We start from the raw sequence: 24,011 nt of genomic DNA, 5'->3' as shown, positions 1-24,011 counted from the left end.
CCTTTTCAAGCAAGCCACTTTCTGGCCATTAGAAGCCAATTCCGTGCTTGATTTCCACCAATTAATATCACAGAAGTGTTCAAACTAGCTTTCACTTACACTGTAAGATTCTAATGATTCATAACAGCTAAGCTACAGTATTGCCTTAGTTACTTAAAACTATAGAGAACTACCGATTTTATGTGGGATACTATCCATTATGGCTCTGGCAAGACATGTTGATAATTTCAGTTTAAGAACTTGGGAGTTAAAAGTATGTCATACAGGAGTTAAGCAGATGTCAAAGAAAATTACTTATAAAGCCAAAGACAAAAAAATGCACATTTAGCACTTTTTAAAAAGTCAAGCAAGTCACTTGACTAGAAAGAAACCAAGTAACAGTATCAGTTTCTTCACTTGCAGTGTAAACTGAGTTTTCTTCACTTCATACCTACTCATTTGCTACTTTTGGCTAGAGAGTATCATAGGACAAGATTTAGAATGTAAGCTAGAAGTGCTTGTGTAAATAAACAAACAGGGGGAGGTCAAGACTGGAAAAAGCTGTTAAGTGTTTTACCTCACTGGTTAAACGAATCAAAAGAGCAGCTGCCTCTGAATATTTGCTTTGACTTTTTAAGATTTCAGCACTAAGCAGCACACAGCGTTCAGCCAGAACCATGTTCCTAAAGCAAAAACATACATGTATTAATAAATATTTATGAAAATAAGTCACAGAAATCTTTTCACTTCAGATCTGACAAATTTTCTCCATATTTTATCAGACTGGTTTTCTGTTGTTTATCTTAAAGTAAAATATAAGAAAGCTCATCCACTGCAAAACAGCACCACACAGATTGATACATTGTGTCCTATCCTACTGTAGCAGCAGCTTTTTGAAAGTCAAAGCTAGAGCGCATTTTTGAATACAGTATTTTATTTATAAAAATACCAATCATCTGATAAACAAGAGGTCCAACAGCCACAAACAAGTTGTCCTGGGCTGACCTTGGCAAGCACCAGGTGCCCACTAAGCTGCTCTGTCACACCACCTCCTCAGCAAGGCAGGAAGAAAAAAAATCAGATTAAAAAGCTCATGTGCTAAGATAAGGGCAGGGAAGTGACTCACCAATCAGTCACAGGCAAAACAGACTTGGATAGTGATAAATAAAAAACTAAATTAAATCACCTTCCCCTAACTCCTCCTTCCCAGGCTCAACTGCACTCCCAACTAGGCAGGGGGACAGGGAAGAGGAGCTGCAGTCAGTTCATAACATTTCATCTCTGCTGCTCCTTCCTCCTCACACTTTCCCCTGCTCCAGCATGGGGTCCCTTCCACAGATACAGTTCTTCAAGAATTGCTCCAGCATCGCTTCTTTCCACAGGCTACAGTCCTTTAGGAACAGACTGTTGCAGCGTGGGTTCCCCACAGGTCACAGCTCCTGCCAGGAATGTGCTCTAGCATAGGCTCTCTACAGGCTGCAGTGATCTTCAGGGCATATCCACCTGCTCTGGCACTGGATCCTCCACAGGCTGCACTGTGGATCCCTGCTCCACTGTGGTCCTCCATGGGCTGCAGGGGGGACAACTGGCCTCACCATGGTCTTCTCCACAGGCTGTGGGAAAGCACTTCCTCACTGACCCCACCTTCCTCACTGACCTTGGTATTTGCAGAGCTGTTTCATTTTCTACACCCCCCTCACAGGTGCTGCATAGCAAATTTTACCCTTTAAGTATGTTACCTCAACAGCACCACCAGCCTTGCTGACAGGCTCAGCTTTGGGCAGCAGCAGGTCCATTTTGGAGCTGGGTGAAAACTGGCTCTGTGCAACACAGGCAGCTCCTGCTGTTTTCTCACAGGAGCCACCCCACTACCAAAATCTTACCAAGTAAAATCCAATACATAAGTTTAATGAGTACTCTCTTAAGAGCAGCATAGAACCCTTTACATGTTATCCTAGACCAACTAACATCTCGCTCTTTAAAAGTTACCATCATTCTGTGATTTTAGTCATCTGGCACTATCACTGTGCAGGGGAAGAAAGTTAAGCCACCTTTCATTGGATCAGTACAGAAGTAGACAACGTACTTGCAGATATCTCGATAGGTCTGAATTGCTGTTTCCATATAATGAGCAGGATATGGTCTAGGAGCTCCAGGCTGAAGAAAAGCAGATACTGCTGCCATTTCCTACAAGAGAAATTCAGCACTGTCACTGTAGGTTGTTTTCAACAAATTGTAAACCTCAAAATGCTGAGGAATACATTTCAACACCTGCTAGTTCAAGACCTTCATCTAATTGGTTACTGGCATGTAAAAGTGTACACAACACATTAACTGATAAAAGTTTTAATGCAATAGCCTACTTATCGGTCTGCCAGACAGCAGCCAGAGTGTTACACACACAGAGAAGGTTTTCAGCTGATGGCAGCCCCAACATTATGCAGAAGCATTGACTGAGCACCGCTTTACAAAACCAACAAATCATTTCCTATTTCAGGAACAATTTTTCTCATAAAGTAGCACTAGGAACTGATTTCTGAGACTTCCTTAAGTGAAGTTACATCATCAGCTTCCAAGGAAACTCCAGCAAACCTGGACTCTGAAATTTTACTTTTTTCCCTAGGGGGTGAAGATAGGATGGAAAAGTTTTTCTGCAGTAAATAGAGACTAATACTTGTAGGTTGAAAAAAAATCATCATTAAGACATACAAACCGTTAATTAAGAAATTAAGATAAATTTTCAGATTATCCAAATGCAGAGCAACTGTCTGTACTGCAAACATACATATCAAGGTGGGACAGTGTACAAAGCTGTTTTACATCAAGATGGGACAGTGTATAAGAACACTTCCATAGTTCTGCAAAGTAAGAGTTAAAAATTTTATCAAGTCAACTAAAGTCTACAAAAGATAGCTTCCAAAAATTGTTAAACAAGCTTATTTTCCAGTGTTCCCATTTATCTTGTTGAAAATTGTTTTAGTCACATATACCTTCAGTTTCAAAACTAATGAGTATGTGTTTACAGTGAAGTTCAGCAGTGACATACTCAAACTATATTGCTCAAGAGCCTTAAAGAAAAATAGTACAATACCATATTTATAGTGACATAGTCTTGACTTCCTGGCACATAATATTCTGCCAAAGTCTAAAAAAAGCTACTATAAAATTATTTTGCACCTGGTTTTGGATTATCAGACTAAAAATCTAAAGATCCATTCTGCTGGAGTTGGCCTTCTAGGTATTCTCCTTTCGTATTTTACATTTTAAGAATTAACTCTTCAATTTTCATTCACACCTTTACCCCCTTCATAGAACAGCAGCCAATACATTTGAGAATCCTTTAGGATTTGCTAAAGATATGCAGCAGATTTGGCAAGACCCTTATAAATTTGGAGATGGAGGGAAGAGATCATATATTGTTACCTTCAAACAAGTGTTTAGAAATTATTAGGAAAAGTTCACAGAATGTTTATGTTATATGAAGTACCAACCAGTGCTCCAGCTGCATAAAGCATTGCCTGATCATTTAAGAAGTCTTTCTTTGCTGTATGGTAACAGCTATATGCAAGTTCATAGTGTTGCACCAAAAAGCACAAGTCTGCCATTTTCCGGATTTGAAGCTCTGGTGCTTCTGGTGGATACCTATAAATACAAATATTTAAATTTAAAGTTATTTTAATAATTAGAGCAAGGTATGCTCTATGAAGTCATGCCCTCTCATCTTAATTCCTATTCACAAAGTAGGAATAAACACTGCATTCCTTCAGCTTTACCCAAAAAATAGCTAAGAAAAGCAAAGCTGCTTTCCTTCTGCCAAGAAATACTGGGAAAAAATATGCAGCTAGCACTGAAACTGCTCAATAAGATTAATTGTCAGAGCTAAACAGAGCTATATGTAAACAAACAAAAAAGACACTGGTCATCTAGCCATAATTGTTACTTCTCCCCATTTCTCTGGAAAGAAAAAAATCCACTAAAAAACCGTCTTAGTCCTGGACAAGTTCCTGTCCTCTACAAGCATCAGTAACTTTTGGTTAGCCAAATACATATGAATCACTTCAGTGAAGATTCACAAACAAACACTTATTAGTCAAACTTTGTCAGCATGGTTTGCCTCCTACAAGTTCAATACAGAAAGCTCAAATTAACATTGATTTTGAATCCAAAGACACACAACATACATACAGCTTTAAACTTGTAAGTGTCAAGGACATTAATTTTGGCTTAGTGATATCCAAGAACTATTTAGACTTCCATGGTTAAAATAAGACAGTTGAAGAGAGAGCACTTTTCATAATTATACATCCTCATATATAGAGGAATACTACAAACATACAGAATGTATAATTTGGTAAAATTCAAAACCTAATTCTAGTGTAAAAAACAGGTGCAAAAAATATGAAATTCCCCTTAATTCAGCTCTCAAGTGCACTTGCAAAAGCAATATACTTATATTCAACTGCAGTAAATTATGTAGTTACATGAACAAAAACACTTCTACATCGCATTTGCCTTAAATAAGAAAAGATAGTACTAATTTAAAAATATCCCTTACAGCAGACCATAGCTTATTTTTACTACTATTACTTTTAAAAATGTACGATTTTTGTAACTTCGAAAGCTTCACTGTAAATATAGCAGAAAGACTGCTCTGTAAACAGGTTTTATCCCCTTTTTCTTTAGGGTCTGCTACTCCTTTACTATATGTTTAGGCACGGTACTTCTCATGATTTCTATGCTCATTTAGTTCACTTGGTGGAACACTATCAAATAAACACAGGCTTTCCCTCCCCCCCAAAAAAAGGTACATTTTCAGTTTGGATCTAAAGATAAGGACTGAAGTTACTTACAGCAAACCAGAAGTATTCTTCAGTTCATTTATACTTTTCTCTGGAACCTTGCTGCCGCTAAACCACTTTTTAGTAGCGGAAAACAATGATCGACTCAAGCCTTTCCTGGAAATTAACTGCAAAAAGATACTAAGTTAGAGCAGTACACTGCAAGAGAAATACTAATACAGGTTAAACTTGTATAAAAATCCAAGCTGCATTAAGGCTTCCTAAACTCTTGTTTTTTCCATAAAACAGAAACAGTAACATAACCAAGAGCACACTCCTTTAGAATGAATCACTGACACTGACAAGTTGCAATTCATATATTTGTTCTATTTGAGACAGCTGAGGTTCACTGTTTTTGCTGTAAATTGAAGATATCTCAGTCCTATGAACTGAAACATTTGATGTGTCTGCTTGAAATCTAATAGAGTATCTAATTTCAGTCTTAGTTTTAGGCTGGACCAAGTACATACTTCAAAAGAGAACATTCTCCCTGTCATCACCCACATAAAGCACTACCACATTGTGAACACTGATTTCAAGTGTAAAGGGTACTAGTCCTATGTGCAAGCAAGGTCACACAACTTTATTCTTTTACATAATTTCCACTAACAAGGATACTTCCACAGCGAATTGCCATTCCCAGGATTTAAGGCAAACTACATCCCTTTTTAAAGATAATTTTAAGGATAGCAACATCATGCTTTTCTTACCACAGCTAGGAATTTATTACTACATTCCTAATGGCAAAGCTGTTTGCCACACTATTTATGCACTTTTTTTATGGTTCTTCATGAAACTTTCCAAGTATAAACATGGACAGCATATACAAACTCCTGAAAGTCAATTCAGGGAGAGAGTGTCCCTTACAGAATATGATTCTTAGTACCAAACCCCCCTCACACTTAAAACTATGACCTGAAGAGAGAATTCAATCAAAATACAGAGTTAAGATAACAGAATTTGGGTCCCAGTCTAATGCTAAACACAGTAATTTGATTGCACTAATGTAAGTCAGTCCATCTCTCTAGCCGTTTAAGACCATATGGAAGTGAAATACATAATAAAAAAGGGCCTTACTGTAATGGAAATCACTTTAACACACATCCTTTTTAACATGGGCATGATACTTAGTATCACACTGCTATAAAATCCTAGTTTAATAGAAGAATATTCCATTGCAAAAACTGCTGACATCAAAACAGAATTGCATGACTCAGGGTGGCCATGCATTTCTCTTCTGTCAAGAAACAGCAACTGAAGTACATAGCTCTTTTGCAGACAATTACTGATGAAAATATACTTGTAACTTCAGTTGTGCATTCTAATGTTGAAACATAAAAAGTACATTTTGTAAATACTAAGATTTTAAGAGCAAGGACAGATATCCCCAATAGCAGTTCAGATAGGCTTTCACCAAGAAGTCACCTTGCACCGAAGCTCTTTTGATATAAATTGAGTTTTGTTTTTTCAAAAGACAAACTGAACAAAAATGGTTAACTTCAGCTATCTGTCTTATATTTATTTACAGTTTTCAATAAGATCATTGAATCATTAGATGCAGAAGGAAGTAATAATTTCAAAGCAGGTTTTTGAATAACTGGATTTATACCTCTATTGTTTTTCATTATTATGGCAAAGTGGTTTTAAGAGTAAACTGACCTGATCATTAAGTTGCCGAATTGTCTTCTCTATATGTGGTAAAAGTCCCCTAAATGTGAATTCCTGTATGAACTGCCTAATTCGATCGTGATCTGTCAGTGTTAAACAAGCACCATGAGGCGTTCCAGAATTTAATTTCTTTGGGTCTTGCAATGATGCAGTAGCCTTCGTGTAATCAGTGCTATCCAAACTGCCACTGGGATGATCCAGTTGAAGGGGGTGAGTCTTAAAGTTATTTGACAGACCATCTATGGAAAGATTGAAAAAAAAAAAGTTACTTAAATATTTTGGGTTTTACATTAATTTTTAGTAACCTACTTTAAAGATTTCCTTACTCAGAACTCTGTTAAGCAAAGCTGTTCACCAATTATTCTGCACTATAGATCGATGCTAAGCAGAAAGACAGCAGCAGAGCACTACTCAAGTATGACATCACTCCTGAAATTCTTCAGAAAGCTCAAGTAATCGCAGGAACTACAACATGGCTAAATATGTACATTTTTGGTTCTCAACTACAGTGCAAAGAATCTCCAAGTATGCTGACTAGTACCAACAGCACTGAAGGAAAAAGTATGAAAACATTACAGATGAAGTCAAATATTCATGAAAAGTTGCAAACGCAGGCAATTACAATGGCTCCATTAGATCCACTCACTCTTTTCTATTCACGTTTTAAGATTAAAAAAAGAAAAAACAAACTCATTTTCCAAGCCCTTCTGAGCAACCATGATGTAAAAACAATCTCCTACGAAGTCCTCGTAATTCAATGAGAGGAGCTGCTGATATGACTATTGCATCTTACTACCCAAAATAGACACTTCTGCTCTAAGACTTAAATAGTTCTTATTATTTCCTTTCTATATAAGAAAGTCAGCTTGCTTTATCTGGCCCTAGCTAGCACTGGGCAAAGCTGAGCTGTGGAAACAAATTCTTAATGGAGTTTACTCGTGAAGTGTAAAGCTGGGTACGTAACGTTTAAACACCAGCCTGCAGGCTACATCTGGGCTGTAAAGCTCAAGAAAGCCATTTTTTTTAGACAACTGCAGGCTCCCCTACACACACCAAGTCTCCTCGTGCCTTTAGAGTCAGGTATGAAAGATTTGGGCTGAGTCAGGTCAAACAGCGTGGGGTACCTTCACTTCTTCCCTATTTGACCATGCTTCTCATCTGAATCCTATACAACTGCCTTATAATTAAAGAAGCCATGCACTAATTTGACCTCAATTTCATTTACTGTCCTCTGCCATCCACAAGCTCAATTGCAAGTCAAGTTCTTCCAGCCAACTTACTTTGAAAGTCACTACCCTGTCATTTCCAGATTTAAAAGCAAACAGACAAAAAAAAAATCCCCTCAGCTTCAAAGCTACATCAGACCCCACTAAGTGAAACTTTTATTACCATGAGAATTAACTATTTAATCCTATGTTACTTTTAATTAATTGTCAACATGCTTAATCTTACAAAAGGTGAGCCAAACACATCAACAGCCATCTCATTGAAGATTCATCTACCAATTATCACCAATGCAGCAGATCAGCACCACAGAATTTCTTTCCTGACACCAAGTTAAGTTATCTTTGAGCTTTTAGAAAATAATTACTTTGAACTCCCTAACAAATAACTCAAGTGATTACTGTCCAAGATGAGACAGCTGTATAAATGCTATTGTTTTGATAGAAGTTTAAAAAATACCTTTAATTTCACTGTCTAAGCCATCTGATATCAAGTGATCTGTATTCTTGTTTGAAATGACAGTATAAGGACAATCTTCATAGCAATCCTGACCAAAAAAAGAAAAGTCAGAATTTTAAGAATACTAGAGCACACACGAAAGTCAGTCAACAGCAGCTGTTTACTTAAATAACAGTTAACTGAATTATAAAGAAAACATGTTTGTTCATATATATTCATTGTTTCAGTAAGTTTGTGAGGCTTTAAGAACCTGTCCTATTGCACAGATGAAAGTTACTTGCTTCATTTGGTGAATATATCTCCTGGCTTGCTCAAATGGCTTCACTGTCAACTAAAGCAAGCAATGCCAACTCTTACACAGCAATGTCTACAGCAGTGAAAACATTCCCTAAAGCAATTCCTGAACAAGCTCATACAAAAAAAAAAATCAGTTATCTACAATGGACAGTTGATAAGGGACAGAAAAAATAAAGGTCTAATTAGTTCATGGTGGAACATTACTTCGCTTACAGAATATGAGTTATTTTGACTTTCCAGTACCAGCTAGACTTGGTAAAGAACTATGATTCCACAAACAAATCTTTTAATCAGATGCAGTTAAAACTGCAGGTCAGTCAAAAGCAAACTCAAGAAGGAATATTTTCGGTCCTGAAGCCTGAAATACAGACATTTATGGCAAATTGAACTCAAGAGTCTGAGCTAACACAATCATTTGCAGTCCAGTCTGGTCTCTCATCTGCTAAAATGGCAAGGAATTACCAGAAAAACCACACATGCCCCCAGAAAACACACCCCCACTGTTTAGTGAAATAAAGATGACCTGGAAATAAAATAAAACAAGTTTTAAGGGTGAAGAAAGTTAATCAAAATGAAGGTAGAACATTACTATGAACCGGACAGACTTCTGAGTTTACCTGCTCTTGTCAGTGCCTAAAGTCTAATTATTTCAGTGCTCCTGTCAGTTTATTTCAGACAGTCTAGTATTTCAGTGCTCCTTACTGCCAATTTAAGTAGCACAGAGGACAGTTCTTTGAAAGGACTAATCTTATGCCGTCAAGAAGTCATAGGTAAGTCAGAAGTATCTTAACTGCCTATTAGCCCACTCTGTAGCAACATATTCATAATACTAAGGCAAAATGTAACACAGTTAAGGTGCATATGAAATCCCAATTTATAATCATCTTTAGAATACTTTAATACCTGGTTCTGGATAGTGTTTTTCTGAAGGTACTGACTCCAAGGATCTGGTATCTGTTCATCTGTTCCTCTGTTAGACACCCGAGAATTTATTTTCAGTAAATAGCAACCCTGGGTTCCATACCTCTGCTTCATCTCTTCATAAATGGAGTCAGCTCTGAAAAAAATGAAACAGCATTTACCCTGTCTTGATATCAAACATATTCTATTCTAAATGTGTATTGCAACAAACTATTTTAGACTATTATCCATAGGAATTAAAAGGAAAATGCTCCTATTTTTAAAGCAGTCTTTTATGCAAAAGTGAAACAGACTCTTTGAGAACTAATCCAGCAAGCCAAAGCAAGCATCTATCACAAAAAGCTAGGACTGATTCTTTTTATTTTATATGAACACAAGAAGTAGATACTTCAGAAAATCTGCCTTGTTAATAGCTGGCTTACTAGTTAATGGATCCTGTAATCTTAACAATTTATAAATGCAAATGTTTCAGTCAGAGTTCATCGGTAAGTTCACTGAAGGTAGAAAACCCACCTTTGTTCTTCTCCTGTGCTTACATCATGCAGTAACACATAGTATTTGAGCGTGTTTGGTATAAACCACTTTGGATACAAGTATTCACTACTATGCTGAATGCGATGTTGCTCTTGAGACAGCTTCAGAAATTGCTCCACAGGCTCTGGTTCACTAGAAGAAACTACAAGCATACCTAAACTCATTGTTAAGGGCATTTATCAAAGAACCCAGGAACAATCACTGATCACAAAATACAAGATGTATAAAGTAGATTATATGATGTTTAAGACTGCAAAATGCACTACCACAAAATTATGTGCAATTAGAATTTGGCCTTAGTCTCAATAAAAAAAAGTGTTTAAACAGTCAGTTAACCAACATCCATGACATGAAATGAAACAGGAACTTGCTCCAGTTGTGACGTTGAATTCAAGTTTAAGCCAATACATAATAGCAAATAGTTCATTTAAGATTTTAAATACAGACCAACTGTTCATATAGCCAACATATAACTGAAATTCACTCCCAGTGTACTTCAGTTTTCAACTTCCAAGGAGAGCTGGGACTTTAAGGTATCACCTGAGCAACAATAACAGCCCATATTCATAAACACAGCAACATCTTCTGGTTTAAAAGCAGCAGCATTCAGATTTTTCTCTCATGCAACTACACAACCATTAGTAAGGAAAATCCTGCCCTGCTACATCTCTTCACTAAATCAAAGACAAATTCAGAGAAGCCAGAAAGCAAGTTGTACTCTAAGCATTCTAAAATTCCGAAGTCAAAAGCCAGAATCAACATTATGCCAAGTTAATTCTGTACAAATGGTTCTGTCTAATGGCTAATAACAAACCTGTTCCACCATACTGAAATGATGAAGTACAGTAAGGAGTTAGGAATAGAGTAGGTGTTATAAAGCCTGAAGCATTATAATCCTTGTAGAAGCTAAACACCAGGTACATCATGAAACACTGCATATTTTTATTTTCCCTGTAGACAAGCAAATTGGGCCCAAGTTTTGGTGTAAAAAAAGTGAAAGCATTTGGGCATCTTTCCAGACTTCTTTTTGTCCAAAATAGCTTAAAGTTCACCAATCTTCCAAAACACCCTCCCCAACCTTCCCCCTCCATCTGCTTGAAACAGTTATAAAAAGCAGCAGGTGCATCCCAAACACACAAGCCTCTGTTGTACCTAAGGGACAATCAACAGATACTTAAAGAGCTACAGTAGAAAGCATTTTAGGATGAGGAAGTTTATTTTACAGGTATTAGCTTAGAGTTCAGTTTGACACAAAGCATGATTTTAAAAAAAAAAAAAAAAAAAACAACAAACAAACAAAAAACAACAAACAACCACAAAGAAAATCTGGCCCCCTTATGAAATCAGTCTCCATAGTTAGACATATTGAAAAAGACATATTTCAAATCATAATGGCAAAAAGTTACCGCAAAATTTCAAAGTCTCCTATGTTACATTTCTGCAGCCAGCTGTAACAGCCTCACTAGAGGTCTGTAACACTCAAAGGATACACGCTATATAGTGGTTTAAGAATTCATGATCTGATGCAGGCATGGACTGAAGAAAGCACTCTCTGTAAGATTCAAACCAAGGAGTAGTAGCTGGAATACACAATAAGACAGAACGAATTGGAATATTCAGCAAAATTTCCCTGTTTACTCATTCATGAATAGGAAATATGAAAGACTACACCTAAAAGTGACACTTACAAAGTCTGACAAGGTTTGCATGGCAGGGGAAAGAAGGGGGGAAAAGTCTAGGGAGAAAGCATATAAAATACACACAAGTGGGAGAAACAGTAACACTTTGAATCAAATGGGACACTGAATAGCATCTAAGCACGAACTGCCTCAGTATTGCAGGCTCACATGTATTCAGTCCTTTTTAGATTCACTACTCCTTACCACCCTTTTAAACATGGACACACACACCCGGAAAGAAAAAAACAAAAATTCTTCTAACAGTCATTGAATTTGCCTTAGCTAGGGATATAAGAATTGACCAAAAAGCAAAATTAATTTTTGACTATGTAGAGGAACTAATAATTACCAAAACCTTATCCTGCCAGTTTTGTCCAAAGCTTTTTGCAAGTTTTGTGACTTGGCTTGATAGCAATCCCTTCCTCTGCTCTGCTAAAAGAGTTCAGCCATCAGCTAGCAAAGGAGAGATCCAAAGAGCTAAAAGCTCAGATCCAAGTTGTGCCATATATGCTTTATAATGTTAACCTGCCACATTCAATTGCCATTTTACAGTACAGATTTCAGTTTTCTGAGTCACAAACCAAGGGAAGCCAAGTATGTCTGGGGCATCCAAAGACGTGAACTTAGAAGTCTTGTCCATTTCTTTCCACTCCAACTATCAGTCAAGCAATGAAGTATTATTTCTTCTTTCAAGCCTGTTTTATATCATCTCAGTTCTGCAAATCCTTCCCTTGGGTGGGAAAGAGACCCCTGAGCAAAATCAGTCCACTTCCAATAACCTGATTTCACAGTGAAGTTAGCTTGAAGCCAGTGTAAACTCACCTGCAAACTAGAAAACCATAACTAGGTACAGAAAAAAATCCAATAAGAAATCCTGAATTTACGTTATTTTCTTTCCATGGCCCCAAGAAAACACATTCCTTGATTTAACTCACAGTAAAAATTTCTAATGCTTTGTAAGCCTTCCCCATTCCCACAAAAAAACACACCACCCTTATTTCTTAGCCGGCATTAGGAAACTGAGTTCCATTTTTATGTTGGAATTATCTCTTAGTGCATTAAATTAATGCATTTTGTTTAATCCTACATTGCCAGACCATCTTACATCAGTTTCATCCACACAGAAGTCAGATATAATCATGTTTCGTAACTGAACTCAGTAGCAGTCAGCACATCTCACAAAGATCAGCAGGAGGCAAACTTCTGGCTTTTGAATACAACCTTTCTAGCAACTGCTCTCTGAGCATTCATCTAGGGCAGGGGTCCTCAAACTACGGCCCGCGGGCCGGATACGGCCCCCCAGGGTCCTCAATCTGGCCCCCAGCATTTACAGAACCCCCCGCCGGGGGTCGGGGGGGAAACCAAGCAGCCGCAGATGACTGCCTGCCACTGCATCCGCGCACCGGCCCCCTGGTTAAAAAGTGTGAGGACCCCTGATCTAGGGGCATAAGACTACGTCCTACATGTAAATATGCCAACTATTTAAATTAAGGAAAACATACTTGTTATTAAAAAACAAACCATGAGAAAGTGACTCATGCATATTTTTCACATGTATAACAAGGCCTTGTAGTAACACAGGTTCAAACCAAACAATACTAAACTACTTAAGGCAGAAATTTCAACTGCATTTTGGTTTCAAGCTCTGTTTTCAGTTTTCCATTTCTATTTTGCAGTTGAGCCACAAAAAAAAAAAGTTTTAAAATCTGACACAGTTCGTTTTGTGGGATGTGGTTTTTTTCTTCCCCTCACCTTTCTCACTCTGACTATTAAGAACCTTGGAAGTTGCTACAAAGCCAACTTGTTTCCCTCCACACAACTAAAACATACACTAACAATATTCACTCAACCGCATTTAGAGGGCTGCAATCAATTAGGGTAGATATTTAGAATAATAAACATGCACCATATTCAAAGCAAAAACAGTATTTGAAAAAGTTTTCACAGATGTAACATTTTATAACACATTATAATAGTGCACAGCAACACTGTTATTTAGGTACACAGACCTGTATGTTTCTCATTTTTCCAGTAATACGTTTCCAGTACACTAAACAAGCAGAACTGAAGTTTAGGCAAACCTGTTACTGTGTTCAGAAATGGTTAAGAAGAGAACTGCTAAGTAATATTCACACGTAACTGCTTAAGAATAAGAAGTCTACTTCATGAAGTTTTGTACTCTTTTGCTACCTGACCAACCAACATGAATTTCACAGGTACACTAGCACATTAAGAAAGGAAGGAATTTAGCAGCATCTGACCAGACACTACTGAAAGGATAGCTATTATTAACCAAAGGCATAAACTTTGTAAATATCCAAAACTGAAAATCAAAATGTGGCTCAGACCACAACACAGAGCTTCACTAAGTTGAGAGTCCAATTACCAATACATTTCAGTAGCAAAAAGTCTTATAAACTACATGAAAATGTATTAGAAAGCTGTATTAGAAAGCTTTATTTTTTTTGAGAGCCATATTCCAGAAACAGTATCAATATAGTAGAAGCATATGCGCTCTAAGTACAGTCAACATTTTAGTTGCAATTTGAAAACTGCTACTATTCGCCTGAGAAGGAAGTTCTGTACAGAAGCAGAAAGTATTTACATTTGAAATATAGAACAGTGACAGTATACAGTTCCGTAGGATCAAACAAGACAGTGCTTTTATAGCATCAGGTCATTTCCCACCACCACTCTGCACTTATTGACTGTATGGAAAGACTAAATGATTTAGATTAACAAGAGTAGAAATATGACTAAAAGAAAAACTAAACAACCATCACCAACAACTTTTCATTTAGGGGGAAAAAAATGGAGGAACACACACCTAGGCCAAGAGAAGTGCTAAACAGTTGTAGCAGATGGTAAGGAAAGGTGGATGGGGCACACGGAAAAGGAATAAAGGGCAATTTGGTAGATTGGCACCAACCACAAAAAAATACCTGAATAAAACGTGGATGTGTTCAGTTCCATCAGTGTCTCTTTCCAATTACTGTACCAAGGAACACTAGCTTTAACTGAGCGATCTGATAGAAAAAACATGGTATTATTATACTAAAAAGGGTCAGGTGCAAACACACTATTGGCTTTTACGCTCTGGTAGCATAAAGTAGAAAAGCTATACCATGCAGGCCCATTAGGGACTAAAGACACTTGGTTCCAGCTAACCTTAATCATGAATGTTTCAGGCTCCTCAACGTTTGACAGTGTACTTTAATAGAATTCAATATTAATTTCTAGTTCAGCCCTAATTCTGGGCTTGAGTAAAAATGGAAGTCTGTAAAGTAACACAGAATTAAGTCTTATTTGGATATTATTTCTATTTTTCTAGTTGGAATACACTAAAAATGGAAGACACTAACTTTGAGATTTCTCAGCCTGTAGTACTAAAGTAACTGAAGATGTTAGCTGTTGAAAGTGGTTGTCCCAACATTCCCCCTTATCTCTACCATATTCCTGATTGCTACATGCCAGCATTAGCATCATGCAGCCCTGAACAAACATAGTCAGGGAAGTGATCCAGCAGAAAACTTACTTGAGAGAAGAAAAAATATGTCTTTAGTGAGATCACTTTTCCTCACTATCCACATGTGCAAGTACATGGGAGAACAAGGCATGGCTGAACCCTTTCAGCCATCAACCATGTCTCTCAGTACAAGATTATGGAACTATGAGACTATGAAACAAGAAGTATTACAAAGAAGGATTACAAACAATTGAACTGATTCACCACAAAAGTTCCAAAACTTCTCAAAAAAGAGCAGGATCATGATCCCTATGCTGGAAACATACATGAGCTTCTTTATGTTTGTATCATCCTTCAAAATCGACTGCACTTGATCATCATTAAAATTTATGCAAATATGTTTCAATATTGCTATCCTAGACTAATCTACCAAAAGAAAAAGAGCAAACTGAAGAACAGATGAGAGTAGTTCACATTTCCATGCCAAAAGATTGCATTTTGCTGCCAGGAATGAACACTTCCATTGGTTTTCAATAAAATGCTCTAAAAGTTTCTTGGTAAATATCATCGTTTCTAAGCAAAAAGGGAACTCTACCTGACAAGCTAGGGACTTCCTCATGTCCTCCTACAAGGTAATGGGATCCAAGTTTCATCATTAAGGACACCATGCCAGTGTTCTGTGCTAAAGCCCTAAAATGGGGTACTACAAAGTTGTTACGATTTTGTCCACCTGCATGGTCTTAAACAGCTTATACATCTCTCCTTCTGTCAAAAAAGCATATAGCCAGTCTGAATGGAAATAAGACCCTTATCATGGAGAAGCTGAAAACAGTCAAGTATGATAATTTCTACATCTGAGGCTCCAGCAGCAAATAAGGAAAACAAAAAGGAGAGTTACTTGCTTCGACAACTACAAAGCATAGCTTCATAGTGCCACTATTTCTCTTTGCTTCTAACACCTCACTTCTAAAGAGAGATCATTAGAAACATTAGGGGAAAGTCTCTTCACTGAAACCATTCTGCTTTCTTAGGATCTTCTAGTCTCTAGAACTGAAGCACTTTCCCTCCAAAAAAATGGCAATTCACCAATTCCACAGCTAAATGAGGGCATGGAAACAAAAGCGTGTCATTTTGAACAGCATTCAAGAATCAGAACTTCCAGGCTCTTTTCCTTTCCTATCAATATTTCACATCAAGTTGAAGATGTGGCTTGTTAAGTGAGGTATTGAGGATGTAGAATTATGCAATTTATCATAAACGTAAAAAAATCAACATACTACAGCATCAGTTACTAATTCTGATAAAGACTTTTCATCAGTCCTTTGCTATAGCAAAGTCAAATTTCTCACTGCATGCTGAGCTTTAAACAGGAGTAATTTATTGTACTTAAGTAGGGCAATGTATACACACTGAATTAAGTATGTACTCAAAGGTTTTAATGGATTAGGGTCTTAATTGGGAGGAGTTTAATCTTCTCAGCTCTAAAGATCAGGTCTCATTTAGTGTTATTCACAATGCCTCATCCCTTGGAAAGCTGAAAAAAATTTCAAATATTCTAGCCATTTTGACAGTGAAATATGAAGCACTGAGTTTCATGGCAAAAACAAAATCAAGACCTGAAATCACACACCTTTCCTCAAAACTTTTTTTTCCTTAAACTTCTTATGACAGCTATGTGACCTCTATGCATTAGCAGTTAATTAAAAAGAAAAACAAAAAAAGCCAGGGGGACTAACTTCAACATAAAGCTGTACCAACATTAAAAGTATGTTCTGTTATTTATTCAGCCAAGTGTAACAAGTGTATAAGGTTGCTAACAAGAAAAAACTCATCAGTTGAGACATTAATACAACCAAAGCATGAGTATTTTCTACATTAAAATAATACAGTGACTTAACACAAGTAGAGAAGAATTACAACATTAGGAAGCATTCAATTAAGAATAATTAAGTTCAACCATTTAGCATTATATAAACCCAAAACTATTTGGTAAATTGGAGGTTTCAATCAACTCAGTGATTTTAATACGTGCCATGAAGTTGAAATCAAGGTTAGACACCTTACAGTAAATTCCAGTTTAAGTTATAAAAAATACAGTATCATTACATACCACTGATGTTGAGATCATAATCTCCAGCTGTGATCACATTAGCTACTAGTCCTTCAGCAGGCTGACTGACAGACACAACGTCGTTCAAAAGTTTACGAATGGCACCAGGCTGAGGTGGGTGAGTAATAATGTTGTTGACAGCAATCTTCAAGTTTTTAATTATGTGAAGCTGATTATTAGGATCTCTCATGTGAACTAAAAAAAAGTGGAAAAAAAAGGCTTTGTTGAGTAAAACAGAGTTAAAATAGTTACCACAAATCAGTATTTCCCCAATAGCTGCTTCTTCAAGGATTACTTCTTCACTAAACCTCTTCATCATCCATTTTAGATCACAGTCCATAATAACTGAGTATCAAGAATGGAGGGGTAAGGCAAGAATGAAAAGTTACTTCATGTTCAACATTAGGCTCATCTAAGCAGACTGATGAAAACATAGCATTGGAGTGTACCTTGTAAAAATATCCACTCCTCAGAGCAAAGTGCCCAAAAACGTATGACCTACACTGCTGCACCCCCTTAATTGTGGGATGTACTCAACTTGCACAGCCACCCTATAGTAAACATACAGATTTCACATAACTTCTCACATTCCAAGGAGTCATCAGTTTCCAAAAAGCCCCAGTACACAATAGCCATGTTCAGGAAACTGGACAAGGATAGCATAGTATTAGTTCAAAGATGAACATAACCTTTAATTTTTAACACTACTGGGTTATTATCTTAAGTTCAGTTGGGTTTTGGTTTGGGATTAGCTTTTTTTTGTGGTTGTTTTGTTTTTTTAAGAAATGGGTTTAGAACTCTTCTGTTCTCCAAACAGCATCACACAATCAATTTATCTTAAAAGAACGTTAAAGTTACATTCTTGATTGACAAACTTGTGGTTAAAATTAATCATCTAAAAATAAAGTCAATATTAGTAACAGCATTCCTGACTCACTTTTAAATGTTTGTTCAAAAACCAGGAAAAAAATCTTGCAAGCATTAAATACTCATTTAGAATTATGCATGAGACTTTTGCCTGACAAGTAGCACATTATTGTATGCAGGCTCAAAAAAAATCCCAACAATGCAGTGAAAGTGTCCATGACCTAGTGTTTCTGACAAAAGTAGAAACAGCTGGCAAGCATGTAAGTTGTTGGTGTGGATAGTTTGCTTATTTAGAAAAAGTGAAGTAGACCATTAGCAATGAAAATAATATTCCAAAAAAGAAACAGATTTGTTATTAAAACAAGCCTCAAAAATGGTGACATCAACCTTATGTTATCAGCACACAGTAACTTACACTGTTTTGGTTTTGTGTTACTTATCCAAAAAATTTAAGACCAACTTCCCCAAGAAAGCCGTTAGACAGAAAACAGCCCAAGCCCATGTAAGGGAGTCCATACCAAGCCTTAAGGAGAAAGCAGCAGCAGAGTCCAGCAAGACAATTCATGAGCAATGGTATTAAACTGAACGTTAAAGCTGAAATTCCATATAAACGTTGACATCTACATGTGGGGTGCCTTTGTTTTCTATGTAAATAAAAACACTATCACAGGGCAAATTTAACTTTTTTCTGTAATGATATGTGATTGCTTTTATTCCCTAAGTCCTTGCTTTTGTTTTGTTGGGTTTATTGTATTTTTAAAAAAGCTTCCATCTTCTGAAAAGCAAAAAATTATTACAAGAAAATGAAGGGTTTTTTCACATTTACATGTATTGGATCACCTTTCTACTTAAGGCCTTGCTCCGTGATATTTCCACTAAAATTTGACCAGGCAGCAATCCCTTTTATATCTTACAAAGTTCTACTTTACCATAAGCATTAATTTGAACTTCACACGACCTGTAAACCCTTTGCAGAATCTTTGAGAAACTTGCTCCCTCAAGCCATCTGTTTTTGAAAAAGTATTCATGAGATTTTTCAATGGACATTACAATTCTACATCTGCTCTGATTTTTCATGTAATTTTGCCTATTTCAAACCAAAGCACCATCAAGACAGCCAGACTAAGTGCAGGCAGGACACTGACTAACAGCTACCTAAGACAGTTGGTGCTACCACATGCACCACAGTACAGTCCTCAACTCCTTTGCATTTTATTTTCACAAATCAGTGTGTAGCACGTAAAGAATTTTCCTTTGTGCTGCCCTTTAAGTTCTCCTCATCTTGCAGCTAACCACAAAATTCACACCATAAAAGGTCTGAAGCTGAGGCTTCTGTTCCCTCCAGCCTGGAGGGCACTCCACACCTTTTCTACAAGACCCTTCAGAAGTAACAACGATGCAGCCTGAGCCAGATCATGAGATGTGTTTACAGTCCATCTTGGCTGTTGAAGCAGATTTCTATCACAGCTCAAATATGGACTGGTGCAGTTCTATCCTCTTCATCACACATTCACTCCCAACCCTTAGTCAACACTGAAGCTCATAGGAAAACACAGTGAAGCAGTTTAGAGAACAGATCCTGCCCAAAACAACTTAAAAATCTGTGCGTTTTTTCAGCTACAAGTATCTGATTGAGCTGGCTCATCATAAGGCAATATCAACACAGAGAAGGGCAACTGTGCTAGTTAAACTTAATTCATCCAGTTCTGTGTTTCTATCAAAAAGCTGAAGGGGGGGGATTTTTTTTATTCCTTCTTATCATATAGGTGCATTAGCAACCTACTGCCACATGATTACTGAGAAGATCACACATAAAGAAAGGAGGAGGGACAAACAAGAAACATGTTTGCCTTTACCAGTGCAGCTTTAACACTAAAACTCATCCTTAACGTTTCTCCTAAAATACAACAGCCGTAATAATGAAGAGCAAACACATTCCCATACAGGACAGGGATGACATTTCTGGCACATGTGCAATGTTAAGGACTGATAAAGGATGTACTTGAAACCCCATAAATCTCTTGCCTTAATCCCTAGTAAAGGATTTCCAGTGTTCTACATTTCCTTCAAGTGTTCGTAAGATCATTTCAGAAAGTATTTTGCCAAAAGTGGAAGTAGGAACATATTAGAACAAGATCTTTCTCATCAGAAGTTGACTAACATTTTTAAATATTCTTAAAAACAGAATGCTATTTTAAAGAAAATTACCTATACAGCATCAATTGTTACTAACAAACAATAGACAGAGAAAGACTGTCACTTTGAGAATAAGTGTGAAGGTATAAAATACACAATATACTTTTGGTTTCCTTTATCAAAGAAAAATGGGAGTTTAGAGGAAAACAAAACCCTTCCCAAAGTCAAGACTTAGTAGGAAAGTGAAGCCGTTCTCTCACCTTTTTAACCAATCCTCCTTCAATAACAAGAAGTGCCTTACTTACGGAAGTCAAGAAACTCAAAATTACAGTATGGAGCACTTTGAACCTGCGCTTCGGATTTTCTACCATCACAATTTCCTATATTGCAAGGGTATTTTCAGCTATACCAACATTAGCAAGTCCCTCATAGGCAAAAGTTGATGAACAGATTAATACTGATTAGTGCAGAGGCCCCACCACCACATCTGCATTATGTATGTTGGTGGTCTTCTACTTGAAATTAAATACAATCTCATCTCCTTGGACTGAGCAACCACAAGAAGCACATGGTTTAAGACTACCTGAAGAATCAAGCAGTGGTCTGGGCCTTCCCATCCCTGCTAATGCAGGAAGGACGACTGAATCATGCACAGTAGAAAGACCAGCTTAGTTTCTGTGTATCAAAACTGGTCTGCACATGAAATGAATCTCCTAATTTGTAACTCCACTACTTCTCTAAGCAAGAACACTGATGAACATGCAGCCTTCAGCAGGCTCATAAACTATCTAAGTCCTAAACTTCAGTAAAAAAATCTGCATTTAACAGGACTAAAAATGCAGTAGCAAACCAGTGACGGATCTCTTGAAATTACAGCAGAGTTTATAAAGTAACGCTACTTTAAAGTTTTGCACAAGAGACAGCTTATTTCTAAAGACAGGAGTATTAGTAAAAAAAAAGGACAGCATTTCATGCTCCATTAAGAAAAACTCTGTTTAAAAGTGAATGCATCAAAAACAGTGAAACACAGTTGTGGATGCATGTACATGTACACATTCTGCTGTACCATGATCAGATCATTAATCATGCCACTCCTCCTCTTAACTGGACATGAAAAGCATCATGGAAAAATTTTACTTCTAAGTCTGGTCAAACCTACTGAGGTAGAGCAATTTAAGAATTTATCCTGTTTCCAGATCCCCTGCACAGGATACAGTTAAAAATGTCACTATGCAACAGTGTTTGTACAGACTAACAGGCATGTTACCCTCTCATAGAGCTCCACAAATGCTGGAGCCAGAGAAATTGCTTACCCTCCTTATACAAACTCACAAGAAGTTTTACTGCACTGAACTACTCTTCTGCCTGAATAAAATGGCTTGTACTGCTTCTCCTAGCCTCACGCACACTGGCTTCCACCACAAGAAGTTACATATAGCATGCCATAACGTTTTTTTCATGAAGCTAGAAAAAGAGGAAGTCACACTTGGAGCTAATAACTGCAGGCAGGCTTGCAGCCTGTTGAATCCAAATACACAGAGAATAGCACAGCAACAAAACTCACTGTACCAAGCTTCAGCTTCTTGGCTATCTGACCCTCGGTTCAGGTTCTGAACAAGATGGATTCAGACTGACAAAATTACACAGCCTACACAGAACTGCAAGGGTGCTCCTTCTCAAAGATTCACCACAATGCCCACAGCTGCAAAATTAGGAAATTAAAACTGTATCACGGGGATTTAGAGGCTGTTCATGAGGTTGTTCATTTATACTAGTACATGGCAGAGCTTGCAGAAAACCAGTTACAGAAACACCAAAAATTACTAGGAAATTACGAAAATTAAACAGTGGAGCTTTCCTTCACAAGCTTAGAAGATTGCCAAAATCAAGTCAGTATAAGTCTCTCAAGTAACAAGCTCAAGGCCTTACATTTATATCAAGGGAGGAAGTCTAATCTTTAGCCATAACTATTTTATCGCAAGAGGGTGAAAATTGGTTTTGTAAGCATCGACACACTATTGAAGTCTGCATTCAAATGGGGAACACTGAGGATGATTCACGTTTGCAAGTTTAACTATTACAATAGTTGGAACAAAAACGGTTACAACTAAGAGAGAACGGAATGAAGTACTCTTCAGAGGGAATGCTTCATTTTGAATAGTCTGCCCGGTTTGCTAGACGCATTTTGAAAGCTTTTCACCAAAGAACCTAAAGAAATATCTAGGTAACTTCACAACTGCAAGGATGTGAGCTTCTTGATTTTATTGGTTGTGCCTCTCCTCCATTCTCACATAGCTCATGAGTGTTGCTAAACAAAGGGGAAAACATCTATAAACAAGTTACATAAGTTACTAAGATTTGTCACAGAATTAAGGCAGATTTTTAAACATACTAGCTTTTAAGTCTATGCCATTTTTTAAGCAGCAATGCAAAAATCTAACTCAAGTGACAGTACAAGCTTCATTTTCTTGCACTGTTTCCTCAACACAACATGAAGAGACTGAAGTCTAAGTGTCTGTCAGAAACCATAACAGACAAATGTCACTGCATTGCTATTCTGACAAGCAGTTCTATTCCAATTGCTGTCTTGCATTCTATTCTGACCAGAAGTAGCTTGGAGAGAATGGCTTACGTTGAATTTAAGGAAAAAAAAACCCACAAAAAAACCCCACAGATAGCAAGTTAAAGCATTACAGTAAAAAAATCCTACTGTTTAAGTGGTCAATTTCCAGTTTTACTGCTATTTCACATGGTCATTTCACCTACACCACATAATCAGCTCAATTCCCACTGTCCCTTTGCACAGGTCTTAAAGAAACACCAACAAAAAAGTATATGTGATAAAAACACAGGTGAGAGAAAGTAAAGACTTGCAACTGAAATGACAACTAGTGTTTCTGACAGACTGGCCACACCTTCAGCGACCAGGTACTTTATGAAAAGCCTTACCCCAGTGTGAAATCCCAGGCCTACAGCAATACTCAGGTACAAGTATTAGCCAGACTAACTGTAAAGTCGTTCTCAACGAAGAAAAAACCCGCTTGGAAGAGCTAGATTTACAGACACCTCTTTCTCTTCAGCCATGCGCTCTGCGATGCCTCCAGGAGAAGCCTAACTTCCAAGGCTCCGCGGAGAAGGACAAGATCGAGTAACGTTACAGGGACTTAACAGGCACGTGGGGAGCCCCCGGCAAACGCGGGCCGCCTCCAAGCCTGCCCCAGCTCCGGACAGCGCCCGGCCGGGCGGCCACCACCGCGGCCCCGACAGAGGAGTCTCGCCTCCCGCTCCCGCCCCTGCTCGGCTCGCCGGGCAGCGGGGCACAGCAGTCGCGGCGACGGCCGCGACGGCCGGGCGGGCGGGACCCCGGAGGCCGCCGTGCGGAAGGGAGCGGCGCCGCCGTCCCCGCCCGCTGTAAACAAGCCGCGCGCCCCGCGCCGCTCCCGGCACCGACCTTCCGAGGTGAGGCGGCAGAAGGGCTTCACCAGCTCGGCGAAGCTCAGGCTGTTCTTGCGGGTGAGCCTCTCCGCCTCCTCGCTGCACAGCGCGGCCACCAAGGGCACGAACGAGTCCTGGATGAACTCCTGCACCGACTGCACGCACTGGGCCATCGCCGCCAACGCCGCTCGGGGGCCCGAGCCGGCCCCGCCACCTTCCTCCGCTCTTCTCCGCCCGGCTCCGCCGGCTCCCTCCCGCGTCTGCCCGCCGCTGCCTCTCCACGGCGCCCACTCCGGCCGGCCGCCCGCCCCGACGCCGTGGCCACGGACCGCTCAGCACCCTGCCCGCACCGCCATGTTGCGCCTCAGCCGAGCCTCTCGGGTAGCGCCCGCTCCCGG

The 24,011-nt window shown here is 38.4% G+C and overlaps 1 protein-coding gene across 4 annotated transcripts in view; it reads right to left on the bottom strand.

Annotated features, from left to right (window-relative positions):
- Nucleotides 1–24,011, bottom strand: part of TRAPPC8 (trafficking protein particle complex subunit 8) — a 55,581-nt gene extending 31,570 nt beyond the window's left edge. Inside the window, exons 1-12 of one of the 4 annotated variants that reach the window (XM_056331281.1) lie at nucleotides 23,630–24,011; nucleotides 17,176–17,370; nucleotides 14,542–14,625; nucleotides 11,411–11,500; nucleotides 9,900–10,074; nucleotides 9,369–9,522; nucleotides 8,169–8,256; nucleotides 6,477–6,724; nucleotides 4,830–4,945; nucleotides 3,471–3,621; nucleotides 2,066–2,166; nucleotides 557–662 (exon numbers count right to left, since the gene is read on the bottom strand). In XM_056331281.1, coding sequence (XP_056187256.1) covers nucleotides 557–662; nucleotides 2,066–2,166; nucleotides 3,471–3,621; nucleotides 4,830–4,945; nucleotides 6,477–6,724; nucleotides 8,169–8,256; nucleotides 9,369–9,522; nucleotides 9,900–10,074; nucleotides 11,411–11,500; nucleotides 14,542–14,625; nucleotides 17,176–17,370; nucleotides 23,630–23,786 — 1,665 coding nt within the window. In that variant the 5' untranslated portion in view covers nucleotides 23,787–24,011. The remainder of the gene's footprint in view (nucleotides 1–556; nucleotides 663–2,065; nucleotides 2,167–3,470; nucleotides 3,622–4,829; nucleotides 4,946–6,476; nucleotides 6,725–8,168; nucleotides 8,257–9,368; nucleotides 9,523–9,899; nucleotides 10,075–11,410; nucleotides 11,501–14,541; nucleotides 14,626–17,175; nucleotides 17,371–23,629) is intronic. The other 3 variants (XM_056331282.1, XM_056331283.1, XM_056331284.1) reach the window with 3 other exon arrangements.

This window comes from Falco biarmicus, chromosome 3 (genome assembly GCF_023638135.1).
Source record: "Falco biarmicus isolate bFalBia1 chromosome 3, bFalBia1.pri, whole genome shotgun sequence".
Lineage (NCBI taxonomy): Eukaryota > Metazoa > Chordata > Aves > Falconiformes > Falconidae > Falco > Falco biarmicus.
This window is presented reverse-complemented; position numbering and strand designations above follow the sequence as displayed.